Source organism: Talpa occidentalis, unplaced genomic scaffold (assembly GCF_014898055.3).
Source record: "Talpa occidentalis isolate TD23 unplaced genomic scaffold, MPIMG_talOcc4v2.1 talOcc4.14, whole genome shotgun sequence".
NCBI lineage: Eukaryota > Metazoa > Chordata > Mammalia > Eulipotyphla > Talpidae > Talpa > Talpa occidentalis.
The window spans coordinates 29,016,982-29,042,899 of record NW_023601433.1 but is presented as its reverse complement, the minus strand read 5'-3'; the positions used below and the strand labels follow the sequence as shown (position 1 = coordinate 29,042,899).

Genomic DNA, 25,918 nt, shown 5'->3' with positions numbered 1-25,918 from the left:
TCTCATCTTATTGGTAAGAAAAAAGTTGGAAAAACAACTCTTCTTAGATCAATGAGGTAATTGAGGTCACAAGGCAGAAAGCCAAGAGAATCCTACACCTGTAGCCACTATTATAGGGACATTCCTACAATTGATGAATTGCTGGAAGTTCACCATAGACTAACTCGATAGTTAATCATTCTGAAGGGGGAATTTTACGACTGACTTTTCAGTCATAAACTAAAAGTTGCCGGAATGAAGCTGCGGCTGACTTGCTGATTTTCCAGAGTATGGTCACATTAAAATCTGTTGATTTGCTTTCAGAAATGTGGAGCTATCACACATTGTCTGGTTTTCATAAGCATAAGTACTGAGATGTTGTCTCCAATAAATGGCTGTGAATGTCTGATCAGTTATCTCTAATCCATCAAGTCTCAGGTTACTAATTCCTGACTTGAGAACATGGCCCAGAAATAATGAATCTCAAGCTTACTTGAATTTGGATGCAAGAACATTTTATTTTCATCAGAGTATTATTTTTTAAAAGTATTGTTTTACAGGCTTTATTCTTACTAACAGATCTGCCACAGTTATTAGAAGAACCCCAGAAAGTACTTTTATTTAATTCTCAACTGAGGGGCTTGAGGAAGTTAGAAAATGTATTTGTTTTCTCCGCAGGTTGAAGTAAAGAATTCTAAAGGTGTATCTCTAGACAAGTATTTCTTCTTACACCTCCACTAAAATGGCATACCCAAGTCAGAGCTGAGTAGAATATTGGTAACAATACCATAGAGTATTCAGAAATTATGTAAGTACAATGTATATATACTTTATTCTTAAGACACAAGCAGTTAGTAAATATTGTAAGTGTTCATTAGTGTTAAGTATCAGACAAATTGGAATAAGGCATGCCTAAGAAATTGAACATCATGAAAGTCATCTTCACTAGGAAGGGAAATAAGGTGGCAGGATTTAGAGTGCAGCAGCATTTGACAAATTAAGTGCAGCCAAAAAGAGAACTTTACTAGTAATATGCTAATACTAGTATATACTAATACTAATATACTAATGCTGATTGTTAGGAATGTAGCTAATAAGAGTTGGATACTGTAAGTTTTTTTGGTTATTGGGTTACATTAGTGAAGTATGATATAAAGAAGGTATTCTATCATGGGAGAATGAGACAATTATAACTTGACATGATAAAGGGAAAACTGGCCAATCACTTGGAAGAAAATAAAGGAATACTGTGGGGAAGAATCAAGTAACAATTTAAATGAATGTTTATTTAATACATTTATTGTTATAGTCCAATGAAAAATTTCTAGTTTTGATATGAAGACAATTCAACAAGTAAAAACCACATTTCTTTAAAAAAACTTGAAGCATATGCTAGGAATTTAACATATAAATGCACAAAGTAAATATACCGTACAAAAACCACCCACAAATTGCTGTACGCATAATTTCTAAAATATGTAACATATAAAAGTATACCTCTATATTGGCAATCATGTTTTCAGCTCCAAGTAACAGAAAAACTTTGTAAAGTGCCATACAGTACTATCTGTGAGCCACACCTCTGTCAGAACTACTCAACTTTGCCCTGGTAGTGTGAAAGCAGTCATAGGCAAAACAAATGAGTGGTTTTTGTTTGTACTAGTGTTCTAATAAAACTTTATGGACGCTGGAATTTGAATATTATTTTCATATGTCACAAAATACCTTTAATTTTTTCCCAGCCATTGAGAAAAGTAAAGCCATTCTTAGCCTGCAGGTTACAAAAATGGGCAGTTGGACATATCTAAATCAATTATGGAAATATGAACAACCAAACCAAATCAAGGCACTATAGCAATAATGTGGGGTGTGAATGTTGGTAGCCAGCTACTTTTTTTATTTCTGCAGCTTACTGCAATAAATATAAATTATAATGATGATGCTATCTAACATATAGCTCTTCTTGTGTCTCACACACACTTCTGTTATAGAAACCTTAGGCACAGAGAGGTTAAGTAGCATGCCCCATGCTGACATCTACGCAACAGTAGTTCAGCGTCTACTTACTTTTTTTCATTTTTTACATCGTTCATTTTTAAACAATATTTGCTCCCCCCCCACCTCAGGTTCAGTCCCCATACTTTCCTTCACCAGTGCACCCGTGCACCAGCACCACAGTCCCCTGTGCTCCTCCCTCCCTCCAATCCTTCTCCCTCCTCCTCCCCTGCAGGATGTCTCTGGTTTATAATTGTCTGTTTTTGTTGTGTTTTGTATTACACTCTTAACCACTGTGCCATGTTTAGAACTCTCATACAAAATTCAAATGCAACAGCTTTGCACCCTGCTAAACATCCAGAGTAAGGTATTTTTTTACATAGCATTATTTGTTTTTATTGTTAAGAGTGCAATAGCACTGTTTTCCATCATTTCCCAAAAACTCAGGTTTTTGCTATAAATGTAAAAACTGCCTAATGTAAAATTTGACTGAACATGAGACAAGTGAAAATTTTACACAAACATTTTTAGCTCGTTTCTCAAGGATTAGTTCAGTAACAATGTCTATATCCACTTACATGTGAATAGGAGAAAAAGATGTGTTATAATTTTAAAAGAATATTACACTTATATTAATAGGAGTCACTACTGAGAGTTACTATGAAACATCTTTATACACATAAACATCATTAAAACTAAAGTTACCTATTTCCCTACATAAATCATGAATGGGTTCCACATGGACATCAGACAGCTACAATTTGTTCTGTAGTATATCAATACACACTCAGTAAGTCCTACATACTACAGGATTCTGTGTTTTTAATGATGTAGCCTGATTATTCAATTTATTTGTGCTTTTTAAAAAGCTACCTACAAATACATATTTGCAGGTTTCTTTAAAAGAAAACCTTAGAATCAGACCCAACATGACTTATAACTACTTCCCTCAGTACAAATACTCTGAATTTTTGTTAAAAAAAACTTTCACATATTTAAAATACCTATAAAGGTTTTCTATCCCAGTACCAATGATCTGACACTGACTGCAGCATCGCTTCTTGATAAAGGTTTCTCTAGCTGTTGCAATCTACCAGTTATCCCCTTTGAGCGTTCTAGTCCAACTGATATAAAGATTTCTGAACGCTTAAGATACTGATAGTAGTCTCTCACTCATTATGAGCTTTGGGAAGTCTAGAGATGGCTACATTGACAAAAAACTCCCTGAAACTTAACTTTACTTATAGAATATTTCTCTCCTATGTGATCTCTATGTTGTACAATAAAGTTTGACTTATGAAAGATTTCCCTCATGTTTTATAATTTGTCAGGATTCTGCTATGTATGTTGTTTGATATTTAGTAAAATCTAATATTGATAAAAATTTCTCCTTTACAGATTTACAGAATTAATTTCTGCATATATCTTCTCAATAAGGAAAGGTTGTGGCTCAAATTTTCCAGTATTTTTGCTATTCACAAGATTTATGTCTTGTGTGAACGGTCTGATAATTCTGAAAGATGAAATTGAAGAATTTCCCAGTTCATACCTTTATAAGCTTTTCCCCTCTGTATGTGTCTTCTGGTGTGCAGTGAGTTTTGATTTCTGAATAAAAGATTTTTTACACTCCTGACATTGAAAAGGTTTCTCCCCTGTGTGTTTTCTCTCATGTATGATAAAATGTGACTTCTGAGAGAAGGATTTCCCACATTCCTTACATTTAAAGGGTTTCTCTCCTGTGTGAATCCTTTGATGTAATCTGAGGATTGAGTTTACAGCAAAAGATTTCCCACATTCATTACACTCATAGGGCTTCTCCCCTGTATGTTTTCTGTGATGTTTAGTGAGGTCTGATTTATAGAAAAAGGTTTTTCCACATTTGCTACATTCAAAGGGTTTCTCCCCTGTGTGAGTTCGCTGATGTACTGTGAGGGCAGACTTCTGGAAGAAACATTTCTTACATTCCTTACATTGAAAAGGTTTTTCTCCTGTGTGACTTCTCTGATGTGTTTTGAGATGTGAATTTCTAGAAAAGGATTTCCCACATTCCTTACATGGATAGGGTTTCTCCCCTGTATGTGTTCTCAGATGTACTGTGAGGTGTGATTTCTGGGAAAAAGATTTCCCACATTCTTGACATTCATGCGGTTTTTCTCCTGTGTGTGTCTTCTGATGCACTATGAGGTATGCCTTAACATAGAAAAACTTTCCACATTTATTACATTCGAATGGTTTCTCTCCTGTGTGTATTTTTTGATGTTCCATGAGGTGCGGCTTCTGATAGAAGGATTTCTCACACTGATTACACTGATAGGGTTTCTCCCCTGCATGAGTTCTCAAATGTCTACTGAGAGATGACAGGTGGCAGAAAGTTTTCTTACACTCTTTACATTCATAGGCTTTCTCTCTAGCGTTAGGTTTGTCCTTTGAATGACCATGTTGATGTACAATGAGGGCAGTCTTCCGGTAGAAGGACTTTCCACATTCATTACATTTGTAAGCTTTCTCTGTGGTAGGAGATGTCTGATGTTCTGTGAGTTCTCCATCCCTAGAAAGAATTTTCCAAATTCATTAATGTATAAGGCACTGTTATCCAGCCTGCTGTTGTTTTTTCCAACTAACTCTGAGAACTGATTTTTACTTTCCTATATACATGAGTTCCATAGGGTTTTTCCACTACAGATGTTCTTTGACATACTTTGCGTTTTGCTATTTTATGGACGGAATCTTTGCCTGCATTATATTCACAGGGTGTCTCAATTATCTAAGTTCTACTTTTTAAACTAAAGCTTCCTTTATTTGGTAATTCAGAAAAGTCAAGAGACTGTTTCAAAGTTTGACTTTCCTGATCCTGAATAAAATCTGTGCTATGAAAAAGGGTCCAGTTTGGATTATATTCTTTGGCATTCACTCCAGTGTTAGTTTCCTAACATTTAGTATTAACTAGTGTTCTACATCCAGGAACCCCCCTTCAGGTTTCTTTCTTACAAAGCCTCTAGCCTTAAAATTGAATTCTGTAACTTGCCTTGAACTTTCAGCTCCTCTTTCCTGGTTTCTGGATCCGAGATCATGAATATTCCATAGGTCTTCTACAAAAGAATCCAAAACAGTATATGAATCTTAATACATTATTATGGTGATAAGGTTGATTCTTAGCCTTCAGGCCAATATCCACAAATGAAGGAACTTTTAGATGCAAGTTTCCTTTCATTCCACAAACTAAAAGTAGCTGGAGAAGGAAAACTGGAGAAGGAAGATAGTTCTAAGCCCAAGTAGCTGTGACACTTTGTAAGTACATTAAAAATCTAGAGGGGGGCCTTCCTGGTGGCACAAGGGATTAAGCACAACACTGTGAAGCTACCTGCATTCTCTGCAGCATGAGTTCAATCCCCAGCCAGCCAGGGAGCAACCCACATGGCACAGCAGACCTTTCCTGACTCGCCCGCTGCTCCCCTCAGCAGTGTATTTCAGTAGATCTGCCTGTTCTGCTTCCCACTCTGCCACTGGTGAATCTTCTCAGTCCCCCACACACCTGGCCTGTACCCCAGATCTGGTATCATAAATAAATCAATCTTAAAAAAAAAAAAGCAATGAAAAGGAGATAAGAAAAATTAGTAAACAACTGTGTTCACTACAAACATAAGTGAAAAGATTTAAATGGATGAAGAAGCTAAAGTATAGTTCTTTTTCTCCTCATACCTAGTTTACTTGTTATAGATATTCTGGCTTTTTACCCAGGCAGAGGACAAACAAGCGGTACTTTAGGAATCGTGAGATGAGGAAAAGCTTCAACATACACGCAGGAGGTCTCAGACCTGGATAGCCCATTAAGGTCTGAGCCCTGGTTTAAAGACAAAGGGTTCCTTTTACACATAACTATCTCAACATTTGTCACATAGATTGATACATGGTTTTACAATCAGCAAAACTGTTGGTAGAGAGAAAAAAGTGAGCAAAGTGGCTTCCCACACAAAAGGGGAGTCTGGGAGAGAGGGGTAGGGGATGGAGGAAATGATTACCTAGTAGAGATAGACCAGCTCCACCAGTTATCTGACTCTTTGAAATACAACTTTGTTTAGATAGGAGTGCTGAGACAATGAATCTTTTAAAGAAAAAGTTCTAAGTCCACAAACTTGTTAATTATGCGTACATTGGAATGTTAATTGCACCTGGGCTGGAATCTTTATTATACCCATTTACTCAATAATTTATTTTCTCACCATACTATGTTAGGATTCCCAGTAATTGGCAGATTCTATACTTCCCTTTTATTTTCTCTTTACTCATACATCACAATATAGGTGTCAACACTAAAGTGACTTTCTCAGAAAACCAATTTCTCAAGTAGAGGAATATAGCTTCAGTTTTTACTCTCCATCTAGTGACTTAATTTTTACTACTTTGGACAGAAGACCTAGGAATATATAATTCCAAAAGGAAAGCTTAAAAGAAGAGTGAAAGTGATCCATGCCTACAACAGGAAGAATCCCCATTTGTACCACCACAGATTTTCAATCTTTACCACAAAATACAGCATTTTCAAGACAGCGTTACTTTTAACTCAATACTAGCCCTACTTCTGGTTTCATATCTTAGCTCTCACATCTCTGCTCTGATTTAGTGTATCATTCCACAGCCTTTATGATCTTTATACTCATTCATCTTTAAATGCCTGAAATAAAGTGAAAGATTATGAACAGAGGCTTGGTGCTGGAATTTAATGGCATTTGTGGGAAAAATACAAGAAAAATTATATGATAGGGTCTTATACAAGGTTAACTTGGATACATATGAAACAAGATCAGATATATGAAAGATATTTAAGAGAGTGGATGAAATGGATACCGGCATGTGTTTTGGGTGCACAAGAAGTAGTAAGCTGTAACCTCTCCAGCCACTGGCTGCTCCCCTCAACAGTGTATTTTGTCAGTCTGCCTGTTCTGTTCTCTGCTCTGGCTCTGGTGAATTCTCTCACCCTCCTGCGCTTCTGACTGTACCCAGTGCTTGTATAAATGAATAAATAAATAAATAAATAAATAAATAAATAAATAAATAAATAAATCTTTAAAAAAAAAAGAAAGGAAATGGCTTTTAAAAATAAGTTAGATTCATACTTTAGCTTTATAGCTACAAATTTCAAGGGCAGGAAGTAACTAGAAATCTGTTTTTAAAAGATGAACTCAAGTCTAAGACAAGGTTAGGCAGGCATTAGATTTTGTATATAGGAAAGAGAGGTAGCTCAACTTAAAAATGTGAACCACAGGAGGGAATACAGGTAGAGAGAATAAAAACTGGAGGTATGATATATGTAGCTTACATAAAAAGATCAAGTGTGCTTTATCGATCAAAAAATGCAAGGTATTTCAAAAAGATTCCTGGTAATTATTTCAAAAGGTTCAAGCTATCTCACTAATAACATGGGTTATATTTCTTACTTACCAGGGTAGTTCCGATGTGGAAATTCTACTTCTAATATCCATGGCTCTTTTCCTTGACTCAACTTGAAGGCTGCACCTGGTTTATTTGCACGATAACCTAATGATGGAAAAGATAAATAATACAAATTTCTTGGCATTTAGGGACTCTGCAGGATAAGAAAGTACATTTTTTAGGACCTGAACAACTAAGTTCCCACTTATACTTGGCATATTTATTAAATCCTCTCAATGGCAAAAGTGGCGACAAATTATCCCAAAATGGTTTCATCAACTTTGACCCCTGAAAGAAAGCTAGTACTGTTATAGGACAGGGAGAGGGGCAGCCCAAACCCCACAAACCTGCCTATTCTACATGGGTTCTGCCATCCGCCGCATCAACACAAAACATAGGAGACTTTAATGGGAAGGAACTTTAATAAAACTAGGAAACAATACAGGTAAGGCAAAGAGTCTAGTTTCTAAATGAAGCACCCAAAGTTACCCATCCCCTCGTGGGTAAAAGTCCATCCAAATGGGATTGGCCCAGAGCAAAGCCCCAAAGCCTGCCACAAGTCTAAAGCATCTTCCAGTGGGGACCCACAGCAAAGGGTCAGAAATAACCAGACAAGCCCGGAAGGAAAAGAGCAAAATCAACATCAAGATAAAAACTGCCATTGTCACCTCCCCACGGGTCTCACCCACATCTGTGTCACCTAGTCCACGACCAAAAGACAAGCACAGTTTCTTCACGTGTCTCTAGGCTCCATGCGCCTCTTCCAGGTCTCCTAGCTCCATCCTGCTTCCTTCCTCAGTCTCTTCTGCAGCTTCTTCTCTCCCTGCTCAGCTCCACCCTTCCTTGGGTGGGGCAGGGAACCTGGAACCTCCCCCTTTCCTGGGGACCACCCTGTTACAGTACCATTCAACTCTGTGGGAGTCCAGCAACTAGAAAAGGAAATGTAAGCTATTAGTTATATATGGGGAAATTTTTCTCACCCACAGAGACTAGGAGTCTATAATTCTCCTGCATCACATCTCTGTACAGCATCCTCTGAGCAGTGTTCAGTAACTTCCACTCCTCTGGGGTGAATTCCACAATAATGTCCTTCAATGTCACTGGTCCCTGTAAAACATACGTCAGTTCAAACTGAAGTGATCAGAGTAAAATGCCATTGAAAAGATGCATAAACTAGCTCTAAATGTGCTAACTATAGAATTTACTCTGGAAAATTTAGATTTACTACTACTCTGTATTATGCTTTATACATAGATAAAATATTTGTTCATTATATATTTCATGAGATATCACTTCTTGCCTGGAACTCTGCTAGGGATAAAATGATGAGTGAAAGCAACTATACCTGTTATCAAGGATCTTACATTCTGACAGGAAGGCAAAGTAAATGCTGAAATGTGATATGTAGAGTAGGTTTTATGATAGAATAAAATGGTCACAAATTGGGATAGTTATTTACATTTTTGTATTATCAGATTAGATTTCATTAGGTGGTCAAAATGATGATGTAAATTTTAGGAACAAAGAAAAATGACAAAGACATAGAAACATGAAAAAAATGGCATGGATAGGAAACAATATAAAACAGTGTAAGATTAGAACCTAGGACCAAGATCATTTAGAAGGTGATAGAGTCAAGTCAGGTAACAGAACACAAAAGAATTCTGAATTCTGGACCATGTCTTTTGGAAGATTAAAATACATTGTTACAGGGCAGGGAGAGGGGCAGCCCAAACCCCGCAAACCTACCTATTCTAAATGGGTTCTGCCATCTGCCGCATCAACACAAAACATGAGACTTTAATGGGAAGGAAGTTTAATACAACTAGGAAACAATACAGGAAAGGCAAAGAATCTAGTTTCTTTTTTTTTTAAAGATTTATTGATTGATTGATTGATACATACAAGCACTGGGTACAGTCAGAAGTGCAGGAGGGTGAGAGAATTCACCAGAGCCAGAGAGGGGAGCAGAGCAGGCAGAAGGACCGAAGTACATTGTTGAGGGGAGCAGCGGGCGGCAGGAGAGGTCTGTGTGCCATGTGGGACCCTCCTCTGGTGGCCGGGGAGCAGCCGGGGATCGAACCAGCACTGCAGAGGCTGCAGGCAGCTTCGCAACCCAGCGCTCAACCACTGCGCCACCGGGGAGGCCCAAAGAATCTAGTTTCTAAATCAAGCACCTAAAGTTACCCGTCCCCTTGTGGGTAAAACTCCATCCAAATGGGATCGGCCCAGAGCAAGTCCCCAAAGCCTGCCACAAGTCTAAAGCATCTTCCAGTGGGGACCCACAGAAAAGGGTCAGAAACAACCAGACAAGCCCAGAAGGAAAAGAGCAAAATCAAAATCAAGATAAAAGCTGCCATTGTCACCTCCCCATGGGTCTCACCCACATCTATGTCACCCTGTCCACGACCAAAAGACAAGTGCAGTTTCTTCACGTGTCTCTAGGCTTCACGCGCCTCCTCCAGGTCTCCTTCTGGCTCCATCCTGCTTCCTTCCTCAGTCTCCTCTGCAGCTTCTTCTCTCCCTGCTCAGCTCCACCCTCCCTTGGGTGGGGCAAGAAACCTGGAACCTCCCCCTTTCCTGGGGACCACCCTGTTACAATCTTTGTTGGGGCTCCCCGGTGGCGCACCAGGTTGAGCACTGTGCTGTGAAGCTGTCTCAGCCTCTGCAGCGAGGGTTTGATTCCCAGCCAGCCAGAGAGAAACCCACATGGCGTGGCAGACCTTTCCTGCTGCTCCCCTCAGCAGTGTCTTCGGTCAGTCTGCCTGTTCTGCCTCCCCCACCCCCAGCCCTGCCCTGCTCTGTCTCTGGTGAATTCTCTCACCCTCTCAAGCCTCTGACCTATACCCCAGTTCTTGTATAAATAAATAAATCTTTAAAAATATATATATAAATATTTATTTGTATACCCACTGAGTAGTTGCCTGCTCTAAGATACCACTACTGATGAACATATTACATATTTAAATGTATTATTCTGTTTATCAAAAATTGACAAGTTTTATTTATAAGAGAAAACTATTAATAAGTATTCTCATGCTATGTGGACACACATCTTTGCATGTTCACCCTTTCACTTTGTAGATGGAGATACAGATAATAGGGAGTCACCAATGAGACAGATATAAAAAAAAACTCTGTAAAGTAGAAAGGCAAATGGCCCATGAAAAGATGGATTGTTAGAAAATTAAGAGATACATGCAACAATAAACATATATATGCTATGATAAGCAGTGGTGGGGGCAAGAAGCTTAATATTATTTGGTAATTATTGGAAATTAATTAACAACTTCTTGGGGAGAGGGGAAAAATAATTCCCACAGGGCCTCCCTGGTGGCGCAGGCGGTTGAGCACAGCACTGTGAAGCTATCCGCAGCCTCTGCAGCACGGGTTCGATGCTGGCCAGCCAGGGAGAATCCCACATGGCACAGCAGACCTCTCCTGTCTTGCCCACTGCTCCCCTCAGCAGTGTATTTCGGTCGTCTGCCTGTTCTGTTCCCCACTCTGTCTCTGGTGAGCCTCTCACCCTCCTGCGCATCTGGCTTGTACCCCCTGTTCTTGTATAAATACATATTTTAAAAAAAAAAGAAAGAAAAATAATTCCCACAGTAACTATATGGTTTGGTAAAGGTTAGCGCTATTATACTAATTAATATCATTATTTCCTTTATATTGATAGAACTATACTTATTAGATTAGAATCAGAAATGTAGTATTTTCACTTGAAGAATATTTTGGCTGAATATAAATTCTTGCTTTACACTTTTTTCTTGAAAATACTGCCTTAAAGGGACAATACCAAACACGTTCTATGAAGCCAATATTACACTAATACCAAAACCGAATAAGGACAACACAAAAAAGGAAAACTATAGGCCAATCTCCCTAATGAACACTGATGCAAAAATCCTCAATAAAATTTTAGCTATCAGAATCCAACAATGTATCCATAAGATAATTCACCACGACCAAGTTGGATTCATTCCAGGGGCACAAGGATGGTTTAACATCCGAAAATCAATCAACGTTATCCAACACATCAACAAAAAGAAATATAAAAACCATATGATAATATCAATAGATGCTGAGAAAGCTTTCGACAAAGTGCAACACCCATTCATGATAAAAGCCCTTGAAATTCTTGGGATACAAGGAACATACCTCAACATCATAAAGGCCATCTATGACAAGCCAACAGCCAGTATCATTCTCAATGGTGAAAAGCTGAAAGCAATTCCATTAAGATCTGGAACAAGACAAGGATGTCCACTCTCACCACTGCTTTTCAATATAATACTGGAAGTCCTAGCCAGAGCAATAAGACAAGAGAAAGACATCCAAGGAATCCAAATAGGAAAAGAAGAAGTCAAACTATCACTATTTGCAGATGATATGATAATATACATAGAGAACCCCCAAATCTCCATAGAAAAACTAATTCAACTCATCAATCAATTCAGTAAAGTGGCAGGGTACAAAATCAACACGCAAAAGTCAGTAGCCTTCCTATACACAAACAATAAATCTGAAGAAGAAGAAATCAAAAAAAACAAAAAAAATCAAATATTTGGGAATAAATCTAACAAAAGAGGTAAAGGACCTATACAAAGAAAACTATAAAACACTGTTAAAAGAAATAGAAGAAGACACAAAGAAATGGAAAGACATCCCCTGCTCATGGATTGGAAGAATAAACATTATTAAAATGGCCATCCTACCAAAAGCAATATACAGATTCAATGCTATTCCAATCAAAATCTCAATGGCATTCTTCAAAGAAATAGAACAATTATTGATGAAATTCATATGGAATCACCAAAAACCCCGAATAGCCAAAGCTCTACTGAAAAAAAAAGAAGGAAATGGAGGCATCACACTCCCAGACTTCAAACTATACTACAAAGCCATAATCATCAAAACTGCATGGTATTGGAACAAGAACAGACATACAGACCAATGGAATCGAATAGAAAATCCAGAAATAAACCCACAGATTTATGGTCAACTAATCTTTGACAAAGGAGCAAAGACTATGCATTGGAGCAAAGAAAGTTTGTTCAATAAATGGTGCTGGGAAAACTGGGTCGCTACATGCAAAAGAATGAAGCTTGACCACTACCTCACACCATACACAAAAATCAACTCAAAATGGATTAAAGAACTAGACATAAGACCTGAAACCATAAAATACATAGAAGGAAATATAGGCGAAACACTACGGGATTTGCACATCAAAGACATCTTTACAGACACATCACCCAAAGCAGTGATAGTGAAGAGAAAGATAAACAGCTGGGACTACATCAAATTAAAGAGCTTCTGCACAGCAAAAGAGACAATAACAAAAACAAAGAGAAACCCCACCAACTGGGAGAACATTTTTGCACCCAACACTAATGATAAAGGACTGATCACAAAAATCTGCAAAGAGCTGATGAGACTCAGCAACAACAAAGAAAATAATCCAGTCAAAAAATGGGCAGAAGAGCTAAAAAGAAACTTCTCTGAAGAGGAAATGCAAATGGCCAACAGACATATGAAAAAATGTTCAACATCACTTGTAATCAGGGAAATGCAAATCAAAACTACCATGAGATACCATCTCACACCAGTGAGAATGGCACATATTAAAAAAACTAGCAACAACAAATGTTGGCGAGGATGTGGAGAAAAAGGAACTCTTGTGCACTGTTGGTGGGAGTGCAAACTGGTCCAACCACTATGGAGAGCTGTGTGGAGATTTCTGGACCTACTAAACATAGAGCTTCCATAGGATCCAGCAATTCCACTCCTAGGTATTTACCCAAAGGACACAGAAACATCAATTCCAAAGAGCACCTGCACTCCTATGTTTATAGCAGCACTGTTTACAATAGCTAAGCTTTGGAAACAACCCAAATGCCCAAAAATAGATGACTGGATCAAGAAGATGTGGTACATATATACCATGGAATATTACTCAGCATTCAAAAAAGATAAACACATGCAATTTGCAGCAACATGGATGGCGCTGGAAGGGATCATGCTCAGCGAAATAAGCCAAAAAGAAAAAGAAAAATACCAGATGGTCTCACTCATAGCAGGAATCTAGAAAACTTAAATAAGGGACCAGGAAAATGAATATAAGAAAGTGAAAATCAAAACCAACAAAAAACTATGAACCAGAGACACTTTTTGGGGGTGGGGGGCGGGAGGGGAAGGATTGGGGTCAGAATGGGGCGTTTGCAATTGTATGGGGGAATATAAAAATAAAATTTAATATTTAAAAAAAAAAAATGGGCAGAAGAGCTAAAAAGAAACTTCTCTGAAGAGGAAATGCAAATGGCCAACAGACATATGAAAAAATGTTCAACATCACTTGTAATCAGGGAAATGCAAATCAAAACTACCATGAGATACCATCTCACACCAGTGAGAATGGCACATATTAAAAAAACTAGCAACAACAAATGTTGGCGAGGATGTGGAGAAAAAGGAACTCTTGTGCACTGTTGGTGGGAGTGCAAACTGGTCCAACCACTATGGAGAGCTGTGTGGAGATTTCTGGACCTACTAAACATAGAGCTTCCATATGATCCAGCAATTCCACTCCTAGGTATTTACCCAAAGGGCACAGAAACATCAATTCCAAAGAGCACCTGCACTCCTATGTTTATAGCAGCACTGTTTACAATAGCTAAGCTTTGGAAACAACCCAAATGCCCAAAAATAGATGACTGGATCAAGAAGATGTGGTACATATATACCATGGAATATTACTCAGCATTCAAAAAAGATAAACACATGCAATTTGCAGCAACATGGATGGCACTGGAAGGGATCATGCTCAGCGAAATAAGCCAAAAAGAAAAAGAAAAATACCGGATGGTCTCACTCATAGCAGGAATCTAGAAAACTTAAATAAGGGACCAGGAAAATGAATATAAGAAAGTGAAAATCAAAATCAACAAAAAACTATGAACCAGAGACACTTGTTGGGGGGTGGGGGGCGGGAGGGGAAGGATTGGGGTCAGAATGGGGCATTTGCAATTGTATGGGGGAATATAAAAATAAAATTTAATATTAAAAAAAAAAAAAAAAAAAAAAAGAAAATACTGCCTTAAAGGGGGCCTCCCTGGTGGCACACGGGGTTAAGACACAACCTATGAAGCTATTTGCAGCCACTGCAGCGTGAGTTCCATCCCCGGCCAGAGAGCTACCCACATGGTGCAGGAGATCTCTCATGACTCGCCCAATGCCCCCCTCAGCGGTGTATTTCAATCTGCCTGTTCTGCTCCCCATTCTATCTCTGGTGAATCCTCTCACCCTCTGTACCTCTGGCCTGTACCCCAGTTCTTGTATGCATAAATCTTTAAAAAAATTACCAGCATATTGTCTACTAACCAATATTATAGATACAAATATTTTCAACAAAATATCAGCAAGTCTATCTGATTTCAAAACTTACTGCAAAGCAATAGTAATTACAGGTGTATGATTATCAAAAGGATAAGCATACATATCAACAGAATAAATCAGTATCCAGCAAAAAAGTCACACATAAATTTTGACAGACTCAATGGAAATTTATTAGATAAAGGAGAGTTTTTTCAAAAGATAGAATACATACGCTATTTTTTTTAGAACACATACACTATTAACCAAACTCTACACTTTATTTCAATTTTACCAGTCTTTCCTTTAATGTCTATTTTTCTCTCACGATCTAATTTAGGGTAGTGTATTGCACTGAGATGGCATGTTTCCTTAGTCTCTTCTCGTCTGTGACAGCCTTTTTTTACTACCTTGACAATTTAAAGTAGTAGTAGTAGAAATTTTCTAGAATGCCCTTCAATTTGGGTTTGTCTGATTGCTTTTTTTAATTAGATTGTGATCATAGGTTTTGGGGGAGAGTAACAAAGAGCCCTTCACAGCGTAATATATCAAGGGGGACAAGATAAAACCTGGATCACTTTGTTAAGGTAATATTTGCCAGTATTCGCCACTATAAAGTAACTATGTTTCTTTTCTACACTATTCTTTTCCACACTATTCACACTAAGCACAGCCCATACAAAAGGAGTACGGGACTAAATCCACTCCAAAAGGGGACAGTATCTACTATATTAGTTGCAATTTTTCATAAAGAGGAATGTAGCTGAGATCATACTAATATAAATTTTAAAAGCAAAAATTAAGAGCCACCAGAATTTGAGGGATTAAAGTCTTAGAAAAAATGAGCCCTACATTTGTTAGTATCTTTAATTTTCACGGTAAAAAAAATGCAGAGCACAAAGCAGCTAAGAGTCTTAAGAGTGAGCCTCTTTAGAATAAGGATTTTTAAAAAGTTCTGAATAGAATGTAGAACTGCAAAAAGAGAAGCTGATCTCACCTTAACCACCAGAACAAATCTCTAAGAAAATTTTAAACTTTCTAAAACCTATCAAGGAACTGATAATCCAAAAATGAACAAAAAAGAGAGAAAAGAAAGAGAGAAAGAGAGAGAGATGAATACTTCAGAAGAGAAAAGAAAATCCTAACTACTTGCATTCCTGGGGTCAAGAGAGATAGGGAACCAGACCAACTTTTAACAAACTTTGTGGGCCTGTGTAATGCTAAGAACTCCAATCACAAAGCAAGCCAACACTAATCTGCCTTTTGATATTATGTGTTAACTGAGAGGGGGATTTATATTCAAAAGGTTTCTAAACAGAAGCATCTGCAGGACTTTTTTTTTACTTTCCATCAAATGTCTCAAAGTAGTTTATTATAAGTTGGTGGAAGCAGCTTCTGGAACAAAATAGGAACCTTGGTACAAATGTGGATGATCTGAAATATAAACACCCACAATTTCCCTCCCCCAGACTTTTACTGAGTGCATGGCAACAAGCCTCCAAAGGTTGGAAGCAGAGCACCTGATGAGAAAATCTATTATTGAGCAAATGAATGTAATAAAGATCCCAGGAGGACTTCCAGCTCAGGTGCAATTAACACTCCAATGCAGGCATAATTAACAAGTTTGCTCACTTACAACTCTTTCACTTTAAAGATTCATGGAGAGGGCCTTAGGACTCCTATCTAAAATTGCATTTCAAAAGGGCCTGGTAGCCCATCAAGCTGGTCTCTCCAAGGCCATCTCCAGGTGTCTGCATCTTTCCTCCTTTTTTGGGGAAAGATCTATCTATCTATCTATCTATCTATCTATCTATCTATCTATCTATCTAACTATCTATCTATTTATTTATTTATACAAGCATCTTTCCTCTTTTACCTGTCCTCCCCACCCCCCTTGTCTAGTGACCTTAGGGTAAGCAAATGGTTGTTGCTGCTGAAAAACAATGTGATCAATGTAACAAATATGAAGACAGTTATGGGTAAAAGGAACATTTTCTCTTTAAAAAGGTGCTCTGACCATATGGGGCTACCCAGGTCTGAGACCTCATGCATGTGTAATAAAGCTTTTCCTGACCTCTCCGTTACTGAAGTACAGCTTGTTCTTCCTCTGCCTGGATAAAAGGCCAGAATTTCTACAACACACCAAGGAAGCGATGTTACAGAAAGGCATGACTCCTCAGTCATCCAAAAGAAAAGGGGGTGGCTAGGCTACAAAGCACAGCAGTGGAGCCTTGGTGGTGCTCAGATCCCAAGCCCTGCTGAAGGCAAAGCCTTGATTCTGCCCTCAAATCATCTGCAGACAGTGGTGAATCTTAACTAAAGCCCAGGGCTAGCGCAGCTACATATGAAACTGTTAGAGGACAGGGAGAGGGGCAGCCCAAACCCCGCAAACCTGCCTATTCTAAATGGGTTCTGCCATCCGCCGCATCAACACAAAACATATGAGACTTTAATGGGAAGGAACTTTAATAAAACTAGGAAACAATACAGGAAAGGCAAAGAATCTAGTTTCTAAATCAAGCACCCAAAGTTACCCATGCCCTCGTGGGTAAAAGTCCATCCATATGGGATCGGCCCAGAACAAGGCCCCAAAGCCTGCCACAAGTGTAAAGCATCTTCCAGTGGGGACCCACAGAAAAGGGTCAGAAACAACCAGACAAGCCCAGAAGGAAAAGAGAAAAATCAACATCAAGATAAAAGCTGCCATTGTCACCTCCCCACGGGTCTCACCCACATCTGTGTCACCCAGTCCACGACCAAAAGACAAGCGCAGTTTCTTCACGTGTCTCTAGGCTCCATGCGCCTCCTCCAGGTCTCCTGGCTCCATCCTGCTTCCTTTCTTCCTCAGTCTCTTCTGCAGCTTCTCCTCTTCCTGTTTAGCTCCACCCTCCCTTGGGTGGGGCAGGGAACCTCCCCCTTTCCTGGGGACCACCCTGTTACAAAACTACCTTCACAAGTAAGACAGGAAGGGGTGTGTACCTTTTTCTGGAGGCATTATTAATTTCAATCACTATTATACCTTTACACCTAACAGCTAACACATAATAAAGAATTAAGAATATACATGCAAAAAAGTAGAAAAATTTGATGCATACTGAAGAAAGAAACCCACTATAGCAGATGCGCAGATGAACGTTGGGAACGCAAATAAGGACTTTAACCATGATAGAAGTGTTATATGACCCACTGGAAGAAAGTAGACAATTCAGGGCCTCCCCTGGTTGTGTTATAGAGCAACCCCGATATTAAACGGGTTCCTGGCTGTGGGTCCTCACCCGCGCGCTTTAAAGGGACTTATGAATACTCTACTACAGACACACGCAAAAGGGTTAATAAAAGGTTTATTTACAAGAGAAAAAGAAATAAGGAAAATATACAACTCAGGGAGAAAATAGGGAAATAAAGTCTTTAATGCATCCTACCCGATCCGACGACCTGGAAACCCAAAGTCACTCTCAGAGCTGGCCTAACACTGCGAGCTGGCGGAGAGCCCAAAAATGGAGAGCCCCAAAGCCCACGTGTCTGCCTTTTGTATCCACCTGGCTGCTTAACCCCACCCTCAGGTCCCAGCCACCTTCCCTTTGGTGGTGATGGGATTTGGAGTTCCCAGTGTCTTTGGCTTTGACCTGGGGCGGGGGTGGAGTCCACAAAGCCTATATGGAATTTGCTTTGGGACATCCTTTTCCCCTTAACAGTTGCGCAGTGGTTGAGCGCTGGGTTGCAAAGCTGTCTGCAGCCTCTGCAGTGCCCGTTAGATCCCGGGCTGCGGGGTGAGGGTCCCACAGGGCGTGCAGACCTCTCCTGCCGCCCGCTGCTCCCCTCAGCAGTGTGCTTCCTCAGTCTGCCTGCTCTGCTCTCCCTCTGGCTCTGGTGAATTCTCTCACCCTCCCGGGCTTCTGACTGTACCCAGTGCTTGTGTAAATAAATAAATAAATAAATAAATAAATAAATCTTAAAAAAGAAAAAAAAGAAAGCAGACAATTTAATGAAAGGTGAGGAATCTTAGCAGAGGAAGATACATAAAATAAAAACCTAGGAGTTTTTTTAATTAAGGGATATTATACGTAGATTTTGGTGGGTTTATGAATGAGAACAGATACAGCAGAAAAGGAAGCCATAAACTTGAAGAGTTCCGTAGACATACTCAAAGAAGAGTGTTCAAAAAGATAAAAGGCAACAACCCACAAATCTCTGTAATTGCTCAAGAGGGAAATAAACTAAAATATCTATGTACATTACAAGATGTTGAAGAAAATCTTAAACACACCATGGGGAAAACACATTATGTTCAGTGACTAGCAATAAAGACTGCTTCTCATCAATAACACAGAAGACAGAGAAAATCCTAGATATGCAAAAACAAAGAAAATGCCTATATCCAGCAAAAACATCCTTCAAAAACTCAAGGTGAAATAAAGACACTTTCACAAAGACAAGTAAAATGAATTTATGACCACCAGATCCTGACCTATGAGAAATGATACAGTAAGTTGTTTAGGTTGAAAACCTCAAAATCCCAAATCCATACTTAGGAATAAAGCCCACCCACAGCACAGACATCTACATAAACATGAGAGATTTTATACTCTGTCACTCTCTCTCTCACTCACACACACCCTACATTTCTTTTAAAAAGCAGTAACTGTTTAAAGCAAAAATAATTATTTGGGATTAAAAATATACATAACAGAGAGATATATAAGACAAAGACCACATGGGTGGGAAGGATGTGATGAGAAAATCTATTATTGAGCAAATGGATATAATAAAGATCCCAGCAGAAATTCCAGCCCAAGTGCAATTAACACTCCAATGCAGGCATAATTAACAAGTTTGCTTACTTACTGCTCTTTCCCTTTAAAGATTCCCTGCCTGGGCTCAGCACTCCTACCTAAACAAAGTTGCATTTCAAAAGGGTGGGGTAGGTAGTCAAGAAGGGCTCTCTCTCCCTCTCTCTCCCTCTCTCTCTCACAAAGGCCATTTCCAGATGTCTGCATCTTTCTCCCTTTGCCTGTCCTCCCCACCCTTGTCTTGGGACTTCATGTGCCACCTCTGAAAGAATTCTGGATAGGAATTTCATACACAAGAGATAAATATATTCAAGATCAACTGAAGCAGAAATGAGAATAGGTTATACTTTTTGAGTTCCCTCTACTTTATCCATCGGTCTAGAGTCTTCCTCTCCACCCACATGACCAAAGGTTATGATTTTTCATTAACGGATAATGTCCACCCTGAAAATTTATGATGGTATAACTCTTCGAAAGGGGGTTGTGAGGATGATGCAAAACAGACCATTAAGGGGCTTATCAAGGTTTGGGCATTTAATGCTCAGACGGTGTTATGTTTTTAGAAATTAAAAAGTAAGGAAATGTCTATCACAGAATTCAGAATTCTTTTTCTTTGCTCAATGGTTGTATGAGATTAAAGAACAGTCTTCAAAGATACTAGTAATTTTCATTTCTTAAGCCAGATAGGAGACATAGTGATGTTTAGATAATTATTTCTCAAATTACACATCATGTACATTCCCTTAAAATTTTTTAAATCAACTGAAATATAAATCTAATGTCTTTCTCCATTCTATAAGGCCCTACATAGTCTAATCTCTTCTTTTTGATAATACCTTTCACCTGTTATCACTGTTCTCTACAGTCAATGTCCTGTTTTTCAGAATACCTTAAGGTGTTTGCATTTGCCATTGCTCCTGCCTAGAGTGCTCTTCCCCCAGATTTCTACTTGGCTTCCTCTCATTTAATTCAGAATTTACCTCAAATATTATCTTTTAGAGTAGCATTTCCTAACCAACTTATTCTCTGTTGCTCACTTCCCTGTATCACTGTCCTTTTAAACCACTCCCATTTGCCTTAGAGCACAAACATCACAAGTATTACTTAAATGTTGACACATTTTACTACATGATATGAAATAATATATCACATTTGTTAGTATCCTCATTAAAAGCATCAGAGACATCTTTAAGTATTATACGTTAAGTTCACAGAAAAGGGTACAAACACTCTAAAAGTCTAATCTTCACCTGAAAGCTCAAATTTTAACAATGACCACAAATGAGATCTACTTTTCTTGATGTGACGTTCACTTCACTCATTTTTTAAAAAAGTTCATAAAATACCCAAATCTCAATGACCACATTTTGCCCGCAAATTGCTCTTTCATGGAAAAATACCATTCCATGAAAAATGTGGCTATGTGGGCTCAGAAATGAAACAATCAACAAGTGCTTTTTCCTCAAGACAAGCAAACATTAAATGAAAAGCAAAAAGCATTTTATGTCACTTTCCCATTTGGTCACACAGAACCCTATAAAAGATGGGAACTCGATCCCCACTGGCCAGGGAGCTAACTCATTTGGCTCAGCAGACCTCTCCTGGTTCGCCTACTGCTCCCCTCAGCAGTGTGTTTCAATTGGCCTGTGAATCCACTCACCCTCCAACGCCTCTGGCCTGTACCCCAGTTCTTGTATAAAAATAAATAAATTTTAACCAAAAAATAAAAAGATGTGAACTCAAGGGTCAAGATTTAATAAAATTATTATTTTTTACTGTTTCATCATGAATATACTTAAGGCTGACAATTTTCTACTGTAAGTACCCTGAGGAGGAATACAATGTCGCTGGTGTCACTGTCTTGATTAATATAAACAGGCGACACTTTTATACCATCAATTTCAACTGCATTCTAACTTATGTTTTGACCGTACAGACCACTTGAAAAAATCCTGGGGCTCTCAGTGATCTGCAGCTCTCACTTTGAAAACCATGTTGTTTGGCAAACATTATATTCCCTGAAGGTGATTTTTTAAAATATTACTACCTATTTCTAATTTACACACACACACACACACACACACTCTGAAATGAAGAAGAACTAAATGACTCACCCTGAATTTGTTCATTTTCTGCTGCCCTTGAAAAAGGACCGAAACTATGAAGCCAGTACAGGGAAAGTTGGAAGAGAATTTATCTTGTAGCTTCAGGAATCACCTGTGGGAAATTTCCATAGAACATCTTAGTAAAAGATTAAGCTCTGAGAAAATGTTCCTTTGAGCCATGAGAAGGAATGGAAAAACAATAATAAAGGAGTACCCACCTGTCCATTGGTGACTCTGATATTATCTTGATAAACCAGGTATATTTTTAAGTGAATCTAAAGAATTTTTTCTTCTTTTTGGCCATTTTGAAAATTATGTGTCCATTTACTAAATAACTAACACAAAAGAGCTTAACATTTAAATATCCAATGAAGTCAAGTTAAGCAAGGTGCATAATACATACACAAAGTATGGAAGCTTTTGCTGGAATTACAAATGATATTGAAGATAAATATCTATTAAATGAATAGTAAGTTATATAACAATTTTTCTATTAATATTATAAACCTCACAGGATTTGGTCTTCAAAGCCCTCAAAATATGTTTCTTCTCCCTAAATTGCAGTTTCTGAAAACACACTCCTCCAAGAACACTGTTTTGATTTAATATGATAGAGTGAACTTGGAGATTACAGTTCTATGCTAAACTCTGCTATTAGCAAAACTAGTCTTAGTTTCACTGCTATTACCATTATAGGAATTAGATAAATTTGAACAACGCTTTGTACATCACTGCTGATTCTAGAGGTCTTTACTGTTTGCTGCAAATCCACTAGAGATATATATACATATAAAATACTGGATAGGACAGTACATATAAAATACTGGATAGGACACGAACACCCTTGGGCTGGGTCTAGGGTAAAATTTAATTAGACCTTGATCAATTTTGACATGACCATCTAATCTGCAGACAGTGGCACAAATCTAACTCTTAAAATAACAATTGGGCACCATAATCCCTAAACTGGTATTTCACATATACAGCAAAAGGTAACCAGTAACTAGCTGCCATAACGCTGGGGTTCTTCTCATGTACAAGAGAAACCATTTCCAGTAGGCTGGTGCTTACAAATTTCGTAATTTCAAAGCCCAAATACACGAGCCAATCAGAGGCATTATGATACTGCTATCAAAATTTGGAGCAGGGATGAAACTCCAAATTTCACCTTTTAAAAAACTCTTGTCTGATTTCTCTTCCCTAGAAACTAGCCACAGATCTAGACAGAATTCCCAACTTCTCCAGTAAAACTTAAAATTCTGAGCTCAATTTATGGCTTCAATATACAATTGAACCAAAATAGTTTAGAGAACACTGGCAAGGCCTGAACCTCTGACCCCAGAGTCCTGTGGAATTCACAAGAATTTCCCTAAATTGAACACTACATGTTAAGATAAGGGCCACTCCACCCCATAATTATGTTCCAGCGGTGATCAGGGACAGGGACAATTACTGTACTAAATATTATCTAAGACGTGGATCTTAGTGTAACACTATGAAATACAGAATAAAACAAGTGAGAATTTAAATCCCTGCTAATCGTGCATAAACCACTCGTCTCTGAATTTAGTATTTAGCATTCGCATTTTTCAAAATGCAGCTGTCTAAAACCAAGTAAAAGGAAGGTAAAGATGATTAAATAAACCACTAATGAAAATAACATACCATGTAATAAAAACAGCTGTGTTTTACAGTCCTTTTATAGATATACACACACATAGAAATGCATATATCCCCTACCTAATACTGAAGATTATTAGCATTTCACAGATGAATATCTGAATATAATATGAAGTTAATATCTGAATAACTGAAGTTAACATGCTCATTTACTGGCAGGTGCCCAACTGGAGCCCGCGTCCCCGCAGCCTCACAAAGCCACGTCTCCCGCAGCCGGCCCAGCCGACATACCCTCCTGGACGTGCAAAATCTGGGATGCAGGTCACAAAGTCGCCCCTCTGCCGGGCCGCCCCCGCGTTCCCCGGGTTGTTCCTCCCACGCAAGCAAGAACCAAAATCTCTGGGGACGCACGAAGCGGCCACCCACCCAGTCCGCTGCCCGACCCCTTCCTCCACCCTCCCGGGAGGCCAGCGCGGCGCGAAGAGGAGCGCGGCGGCTTCTGGGCTGAGTAATAAGTAGCAGCGCGCGGGGACCCGCCCGCCCGCCCCAGGTCTCAGCCCCCCCAGGAGGCCCTTCACACACCTGCTAGGGCTTGGCCTCCGATCCCGGCTCCCGGAGATTCCAGGCCCCGCCCTCTGCGGCACCGCACAGACCTGGCGGCTCCAGGGCCCTCCGACCCACCTGGGGCGTCAGGCTGAAAATGGCGACTTCCGCGAGTGGGTCGCGTTGCACATGAGCAGAAAGTGCCCGCGCCTCGCGCTGAGACTGCACTTCCCAGAAGGCTCTGCGGCAGCCCTGTCTTGATATGTCAAGATGTTTGACCTCCTAGTGGTTTGTTTGCTGCTGCTATTTCATGGAGAGAGTCCTGTGATAACTCACAGAAATAAGTAATTGGGAATGGCCAGAGTAATCCGGGGAGGGGTTGCCCACAGGTGACGGGCACAGTGGTGGAGTGGTGCCAACCCCCTACCCCCTACCCCTCCCCAGTGTACTTTACATTGTTATGTTTACTGAGTACATAGCCTTCCATTAGAATAGACTGCCCTAAATTATTTTAGTTGTGCAAACTTACATTTCTTTCTATTCTCATAATAGACTTTATATTTATAGTATTTATTTGCATTTTATTTTTTATTATATTTCTGCTAAGGTCCGTATCCCCTTTAATTTTTGCCTTTTGATTTAAATATCTCCTTATTAATACATCTTTTCTTTCTACTAGTAAAAATATAATTTCCTGGGTTTTTTTTAACTTTTTCTTACTAGATCTGAGTTGTTTTTTTACAATAAAATGTATCAGATTAAATTTATGGTTTATATATTTACTGTCAAATTTCCCCGTTTTTTTTTTTTTTTTTAAGATTTATTCATTTAGGCATGCAAGAACTGGGGTGTAAGCCAAAGGTGTGTGGGGGTGTGTGAGAGGATTCATCAAAGAGAGTGGGGAGCAGAACGGGCAGATGAACAGAAGTACACTGCTGAGGGGCGCAATGGACCAGGCAGGAGAGGTCTGTTGCACCATGTGGGTTGCTCCCTGGTGCGGGGATCCAACTTGTGCTTCAGTGGCTGGCAATACTGTCTTTAACCCCTGCACCACCAGGGAGGCCCCCATTTCCCCATCTTAATTACTTTCTTTTTATTAACTAGTGGTTTTCTTAAACATTTCAATTTTTCAGACAATGTGTTGTAGAAATTTTGGCTTTTTACCCAGGCAGAGGAAGAACAAGCAGTATTTCAGGAAGGCTGAGGTCAGGAAAAGCTTTATTACACAAAAGTGAGGTCCCAGACCAGGGTAGTCCCAGGCGGTCTGAGCACCCGTTTAAAGACAAAGTGTGCCTTTTATACAGAACTGTCTTCATATTTGTTACATTGATAACATTGTTTTTCAGCAGGTATAACCATTTGCTGCGAAGTCCCCAGACCAGGGAGGAAGGACAGGCAAAGGGGGAAAGAGGCAGACACGCAGAGATGGCCTTGGAGAGACAGACCAGCTTGACTGGCTAACAGTTAGGCCCTTTTGAAATGCAACTTTGTTTAGATAGAATAGGAGTGCTAAGTCCCTAGCCATGAATCTTTAAAGGAATAGAGCTGTAAGTAAGCAAACTTGTTAACTATGCCTGCATTGGAGTGTTAATTGCACCTGGGCTGGAAGTCCTGCTGGCATCTTTATTATATTAATTTGCTCAATAATAGATTTTCTCATCACATGTGAATTGTATCATGTGAACTATGGATAGAACCTTTATCCTAAATTTTTGGAAGTTGTTTGCAAAATTCCATTGTTCCCTCACTGTTTTGAAATGATATATTTATTATACTATGTTTAAAAATGCATGTGAATACATGGATACCAAAATATGTGGATGCTCAAATCCCTTACATAAAATGTCATAATATTTGCAAATAACCTACACACAAACTCCTATAAACTTTAAATCATCTCGTGATTACAATACCTGTAATATTACGTTGTACTATAGTGTAATAGGTATGATGTATATTGTAAATGCTAAGTAAATAGCTGTTATATATATAGTTTAGGGAATATTAACAGGAAAGAATAAATCTGCATATGTTCCATACAGAAGCAACCATAATATGTATGTACTTGTAATAGCGATTGGT

At 39.0% G+C, this 25,918-nt stretch overlaps 1 protein-coding gene across 2 annotated transcripts; it reads right to left on the bottom strand.

The window, feature by feature from the left end:
* Positions 1–215: 215 nt before the first annotated feature.
* ZNF25 (zinc finger protein 25) lies at positions 216–24,004 on the bottom strand. Of its 2 annotated transcripts, none has more exons than XM_037510252.2 (6): positions 23,876–24,004; positions 21,683–21,785; positions 8,385–8,511; positions 7,414–7,509; positions 5,000–5,063; positions 216–4,522 (listed from the first exon to the last, which is right to left on the bottom strand). In XM_037510252.2, the coding sequence occupies exons 2-6, from the start codon at positions 21,695–21,697 to the stop codon at positions 3,526–3,528; spliced, it is 1,299 nt and encodes a 432-aa protein (XP_037366149.1). In that variant the 5' UTR covers positions 21,698–21,785; positions 23,876–24,004; the 3' UTR covers positions 216–3,525. The 2 variants fall into 2 exon arrangements, with proteins under 2 accessions (XP_037366149.1, XP_037366150.1); XM_037510253.2 differs by having other exon boundaries at positions 23,975–23,998.
* Positions 24,005–25,918: the final 1,914 nt, after the last annotated feature.

Bases quoted from the DNA above. Each gene is read 5' to 3' on its own strand.
- ZNF25 (XM_037510252.2), bottom strand. The intron at 7,510-8,384 runs GTGAGAAAAATT...TTCCATCATTAG, and splicing joins TAGACTCCTAGTCTCTGTGG to GTTATCGTGCAAATAAACCA. The intron at 4,523-4,999 runs GCAAGTTACAGA...AATTCTTTCTAG, and splicing joins AGAGGAGCTGAAAGTTCAAG to GGATGGAGAACTCACAGAAC.